General features: G+C 40.4%; 1 protein-coding gene across 2 annotated transcripts in view; it reads right to left on the reverse strand.

Moving 5' to 3' along the window:
- Positions 1 to 738: 738 nt before the first annotated feature.
- The window catches only part of CD226 (CD226 molecule), a 602,637-nt gene continuing 596,322 nt past the window's right edge, over positions 739 to 7,053 (reverse strand). For both annotated transcript variants that reach the window (XM_044067141.1, XM_044067140.1), the window contains one exon: positions 739 to 1,794. In XM_044067141.1, coding sequence (XP_043923076.1) covers positions 1,669 to 1,794 — 126 coding nt within the window. In that variant the 3' untranslated portion in view covers positions 739 to 1,668. The remainder of the gene's footprint in view (positions 1,795 to 7,053) is intronic.

Consider the following 7,053-nt stretch of genomic DNA (forward strand, 5'->3'; position numbering starts at 1 on the left):
GGTGTTCAGATTGCAGGCTTATCAATACAACCTCTAGTTAAAGTGAAACAAGGAACTACAGAAACTAGTTTTAAAGAAGTTACCACCTTTTACTTACTTAAGGGTATCCTCAAAATTCTTTAACAGCACCAGCTCGCATTTATTTTTAAAGAAAGCTGTACAGTTATATCAATTACTTTGAGGAAACTCTGCTTCCACTAGACAAATATGCCGACTCTAGTGTATAAAGCAGATACAGGGCAAGGACAACTAGAAACATTTTGTAACCAGAGTAAACTCATTATATTCTACAGAGTAGTCCATTTTGATTGCCATTTCAAATAACTTTAATTTTTTTCTGTGCCTTCATATTAGATCTTATTAAGCTTAGTTTTAATTAGTTTGGACTGTAAAGGAAACTTCCAGAAGATACATTAGTGCACCATGAACGTGTTATGAGCCAGCATGTATCACATTTATGACATCTAAAATCTAATTCTGGTGCAGATAATAGGGAAAAAATACTTTAATACCTCAGCAAGTAGTATTGTATTTATTTAACCCTTAAATATTGTAGAACAAAGATCTCATGACCATTGTACATATGTTCCTAGAATATTGCACTCAGAATCAGATGTTGCTGCTTTGGTAACAGTTTGAGAAGGATATTTTTGCTACATTTAAGTTCACTCCACACAAAAACAATACCTCATATTCAATATAGAAGAAATGCAGTGCAGTAGGGAAAAAAGCAAATTCTTCTAAGCTATTTCAGGAATGTTTAATTTGCCTTTGCTATTCAATTTGGTACAATTCTTGCAATAACACCAGTTTCATAAGCATGTGAATTATTATATTGTCCCATTTTGCTGTTTACCTCTGACTTACAAACAATAAAAAAATGGCATGTCTAAGTTTTCTTTCTAATTTAACTTGTTCTCTAGCAGAAAATGTGATACATTTTCTAGTGCTAGCCCAAAGATACATGAATCAGTGGTGCGTTAATATTCTCATCACTACAGATCCTTTGTAAGTAATTTGATTTTCTACATTTTCTCTGTTCAGCCATAACCTTTAACAACAAAATGATTCACAAAAAATGTATTCTTAAACAGGAAATGTCATGAATCTAAAGATGTGCTCAGAATGATAAAGTGAATAGCATTAGCAAATGTACTTTGCATCATAGCTCTGTTTTCAAATTCTCATGCAGACATACATGGAGTATTGTTCATATAGTAAATATGTACTAAGTGTTATTACTTTAATCAAAACTATGCCTGACTGACAATAAAAATGAAGAAAATATAAAAGGCCATCCATTCACCTAGAAATGAACAAGCTTAGAAATGCTCTGCATTATAAAAAGTATGGCTTCCAGTCAGCCCTACCATCAGGCTGATAAACTTCATTAACATTTAATGAATGAATATGTTCTTATGTCTCTACCGTTGTTTCAGCATTACCAGAATTTTCACTGATTATCTGAATTCTTTTCAGTTTAGACCAGATTACTTCACAGTCCATGCAGTGTCTCCCTGTGGATGTTATCAAGCAGAAATTTTGCATACTAAAATATTACTCCGGGATGCATACTGTCCCACCAGTAGGTCTCTTGTTCAGTCCAGTGTGTCGATATCTGCAATTGGTTCGTTAAGGTACATTTTGAAAATGAAGAAAGGATTAGTGTCACTTTTGTTGTCTAAAAGTCGCTGGCACGTTAATGTAAATGTCTTCTTCCTCATGTATTTGACTGGGTGATGTGCTAGTAATGGCGCCTTTATAATATCTTGTTCCTCCATAACTGTTCATGTGCTGCAATGATACAGAGAAATGTGGTTTACTATTAAAAACTGAGATAAAAAATGTAGATAACACCTCCATTCCATGTATTTCCTTTCAGTTCATCATTGAAGTATCTGCATGTCATTGCAAAACAATCACCTTATTCAGCTGCGTGGCAGATACACAAAGCACAATGCTGTTTCTTCTAAAATGTAACCATGCTACAATAATGCATACCAATCATGGGTGCCAGAACCATAGAACCAGGGGGAAGGGAAGCCCCCACTTTTACAGCTGCAAGACCTGTCGTAAAATATTAATGAAGTGGAGTTTTCACGCTAATGGATTCGGATGCGGACATTAAACTAACTAAACTAGCTGTTCTTGTTCTCTTATTGCTCTGTGTTACAGGAGTTATGCTGCTGATGTGCTGCCAGAGCCACAGTCATGCCAGTAAGGAGAGTTTTGTTCTTTTATTTGCAGGAGTTATGCTGCTCCCGTGTGTGTGTGTGTGTGTGTGTGTGTGTGTGTGTGTGTGTGTGTGTGTGTGTGTGTGTGTGTGTGTGTGTAAAATGCCCCAGTTAGGTATATCTGGTGGTTAGTGTTGCTCAGGCTCAAACAAGAGCCTGAATTCTTTACCCATGCCGCAACTTGTGATTCAGGCAGTTGAGTCCATAGCTCTCAACTGTCCAGATTTTCACAGAATATTTGGCTCATACTCTTGGTCTGTTCCTCTTAAAATTTGTGGTTTTCTGGCAAATCTGTGAGAATTGAATTCATTAAATAATGATAGCCCTTTAAGTTTCAGTCTTCCTATCTTTCAGGAAAGACATGGTAACACAAAACACTTTATTTTAGCAACTTTCTAAGATTATACAAGCAATATTTAAAATGTGTCCCTGGTTTTGGGCCCTTGCCCCCCACCACATACATTTTGGCTTTTTCCAGATTTCTTATGCTGCGAAGTTGAGAGATTTAGTTGAGTGTCAAGTGGATTTTACAAGGAGCTGAGATCTTCAAGGAAAGAGAAGTTTAGTGTTACTTATACTAAGTCACTTGCATTGTTAGTAGCACAACAGCTAGTATACTTGCTTTTGATGCAGAAGGCTATGGGTTCTACTCCCACAGTATGCAGATGGATCGCTGATACTGTAATGTGTTGTAGTTTAAAGGGAGTGGATGCTGCAGTCCTATGAATGTCCTACTTTGGAGGAGTTACCTAGTAACTGTGTTTTCGTTATCAGTTTGCCATCCATTCCCCATTGCAAAATGACTAGCTTATCATTTTTTAATGTAGTATAGGCAATTTATTCTTCAAGGGCAACATGCACTTTATTTGTAGATGAAACAATGAAATATAAAGTTATTTGCTAGCAGCAACCTCTTCATTAGTTACAGATGCCTTTAATGTGGAATTATTTAGATGACTTACTTCTGCAGAGATTTTGCATATTTACTGATATTGGTGGATTGTAATGACAGAAGTTTGAGTGGCCTTTTATGGTTGAAATTTTCTGAAATGGGTAGTTTTGTCATTATGTATTCATACATTTTGTTTCATTGCTTACTAGAAGACTGTTCCAAACTACAAATTTAAAACACATTCTGACAAGTGGTGCTGTATTATACAAGGAATATAATTTAATACAATCAGGAAGGTGAACCAAAGAATGCATACATGTATGCTTGCTCACAGGATGCAGAAGATCAAAATAGGGGAAGAGACCAGTCACCAATGGAGTCCCCCAGGGTTTGGTACTGAGACTTTTTCTGTTTGGCTTATACATCTCAAAAGTAGAATGAAATACCAAAGGGCTTTGGCCGACTAAGTTTGAGATGAATGCAAGCTAGGGGCAGTTATTGAATCCCCAAATGACTTAGCCATCATGTAGGAAGGTTTGTCCCAAACAACAACTGGTGCCAGAATCATGAATTGAAACTAAACTCCAAGAAATACATTATTGTTTCCTTTGGGAAGTCATCTACTCCAGGGAACTGCCAAACTGACAATGCTCTCTGAGAACTGACCCAGTTGATTGGCATTTGGGAACTTGTGTGTACAGTGACCTAACTTTTGACCAACATGTGCCCAGAGTTATAAGAAAATCTTTCTATATTGCACAGCTTATAAACAAATAGATTTTGACTAGATCAAGAGATGTTATTGTCCCCCTTTACAAAGCCCTCATTAGGTCAATCATTTTGTATAATGCCCACATTGGCATGTATCTGTCCAGTTCCTGAAATTCGTGATCAGCACTTGTTCAGAACTTGTAAGCACTAAATAACCTACTAATTACTACAGCACTCAACCTTCCTCATTACCTAGAGGAAAACAGTTTTGGTATTTACCTTCCTCACTTGCTTAGAGAAAAACAGCTCTTGTACTCACTTTCCTCACTTATCTAGAGGAAAATATTTTTTTATTCAGGCATGTCCAAGGGTCAGCTCCCAGTGTTCTCTCCTGTCTATCTGATGAATCTGGGCATCTTGGGGCAATGCAGAAATTGCCTCATGTACACAGACAACCCTCTCCTCCTACCACCCAACACTACAACCTGTGAGAGATGCACTTATCTAGCCAAACTGGAGGTAAAGCTCACTCCAATCAAGACTAAATTTGACAGTCAAGAGGAGAAGATAAACACTTGCACCACACCACACTCATCACATAGTCTCACTAAATCTACACCACCAAAATCCACACATAGAAACACAAAAACATTCATGGAGGCTCTCAGTAATAATCTGCTCAAGCAACAGAGACCTCCAAAGCAGAAATGCAAGCAACCTCCACCCCCCAACACAACCCAAATGGCACATAGCTCGCAGACTCAGTGTGCCACTCAACCACAGCCAATAAGGCAAAACAACGTACTCAACACACTAGTCATAGGTGACTCTATAGTCAGGCACAATGATGTCCCACTCACCAGGCTAAACAAGGAGAAGGTTACTGTCAGCTGCCTGTCGGGTGCCAGGATCTGCCACATAACCCACGCACTTAGGTCACTCCACAACAAGTACAAATATGACTCTGTCATTGTCCATGTTGGTGTGAACGACCTGAGATGTACCTCTCTGGACTACATGAAAAGAGACATGGAAGAGCTCTCCGATCTTGGAGCCCAGCAAGTTATGACCCTAGCCCTGAGTAGCATTCTGCCATCACCCAGAATGATGCCGCAGTGCAAGGACAAAATGATTGACTTCAACAATTGGATAAGCTTCTGGAGCCATTCTAAAGGGATCCAGTATCTGTCTGCCTGGGATGACATGGTCGACAGACCATGATGCTTTGCCAGAGATGGCCTGCACCTGTCACCCCTGGGATTCCGGATACTGGCTAAGGTTCTTGCCGCCCCTATAGTGCCTTTTTTAGGCAAGGTTCCATAGACAAATTCACCACCATAACAGGAACAGGCAAGCAAAAACTGAGGGTGATGCTACTCAATGCTAGAAGTCTAAATCTCAAAATGCACTCACTCAAGGCACTTCTTAAAATGGAGAAGATCGATATCTGTGCAGTGACTGAGACCTGGTTCAAGGCTCTAGAGAGCACCCCTGCACTACCAGGCTATAACTCATACCACACTTTTTGGCCATGTAACCTGGACCAGAACACCAAAGGCGGAGGTGTGTCCATATTCATTAAGGATATCCACACCTCCAGGCTAGTTGCTCAGCATAATGCAGCTGAGGTTATCCAAGTGCAACTAACTCTGGGCAAAACTGCAATCCAAATTGTAGCTTGGTACAGATCACCCACCATGCCCCAGGATACCCACTCCTTTTTTTTTGATGTACTGGAAAATATTAGGGTTCAGCCAAACATCCTAATAATGGGCGATTTCAACTACCCCACCATTAACTAGGAAAACTACTCATGTACCAACTCCTTCGCTCAACACTTTCTGGAATTCATAAATTCCAATGCCCTGGATCAACTTATGCATACCCCCACCAGGGGCAACAATATCCTAGATCTAGTCATTACCAACATAAGTGACCGGTGTTCCTCACCTGAAGTCAACGCCTCATTAGTCCGATCCAACCATAAACTAATTACCCTAGATATCCACATCCTGCCCCACACCCCATTAAGGAAACAATGGTAAAAAATGTCTCCAAAGCCAACTTCATGCTTCTTAAGACAGAAGTGGTGAACTTCATGACACCCATGCAGATGGACAATACAGTTACGACTACTGAATCCTACACAATTGCACTTTATAAGCACTTATATGAGTGCATGGACCGTGCTATCCCAAACAGAACCAAGACGCTATCCTCCAAAAAAAGGAAGCCAATCTGGTGGTCCCCTGCCATAAACAAACTGTACAACAGAAGGAAGAAACTGTTGCAAAAGAGAGTAAAATCCCATAAGTGGAGGAGCTCCCTGGTTAGCCTCAGAAAGAAGTTGCGATCCCTGATAAAATCCTCCAAGGCTAGTTATGAAAACAAAATCACCACTGATTCTAAAGACAACCACAAAGCATTCTATAGCTATGTCAAGAATCTCAATGGCAACACTCAAATCTGCTCTGAGTTACAGCACAATGGCACTAAATATACAGACCTAACTGATATTGCCAACATCCTGGCAGATAGGTTCAGTGCTAACTTTACCCCCCTCTCACCCCCTAAAGAGCCCATCTCTATACTGGAAGAATGCAAAGTTCCTGTAATCACGGCTGCACAGGTAAAAACCACAGTCTCCAAAGCCAAGAACGCAGCATCCATGGGACCAGACAACATCCCAGGCTGCGCTCTACATGAACTACAGAATGAGCTGGCACCTCACCTAAGTACCATGTCCAATCATAGCCTCACCTCAGGCTTTGTGCCTGCTGAATGGCACACAGTGACAGTTATCCCACTCCACAAGGGGGAAGCCACCACGACCCCGGGAACTACCGCCCCATTAGCCTGACAAGCCTAGTGTGCAAGGCCATGGAACATGTCATCATGGAACTTATTAACAAAGACATTGGTAATCTCCAAACTCTGGACCCCATCTAGTTCAGGTTTGTAAAAGGCAGATCATGTCTCCTAAACCTGATAGACTTCTTTGAAGCAGTCACCAAAGCCGTAGACAAGGGTAAGGTGGCTCATACAGCCTATCTACATCTTGCCAAGGCTTTCGACACCATCCTCCACTCTGGAATTATAGATAAACTCACTAAACTAGGTATAAATCCCTATGTCACAAGATGGGTTGCCAACTGGCTCACTGACAGAACCCACACTGTGAAAGTAGCAGACTGCAAATCCGACTTCAGACCAGTG

Source organism: Protopterus annectens, chromosome 3.part1 (genome assembly GCF_019279795.1).
Source record: "Protopterus annectens isolate FY-2018-M chromosome 3.part1, PAN1.0, whole genome shotgun sequence".
In the NCBI taxonomy this organism is placed as follows: domain Eukaryota; kingdom Metazoa; phylum Chordata; order Ceratodontiformes; family Protopteridae; genus Protopterus; species Protopterus annectens.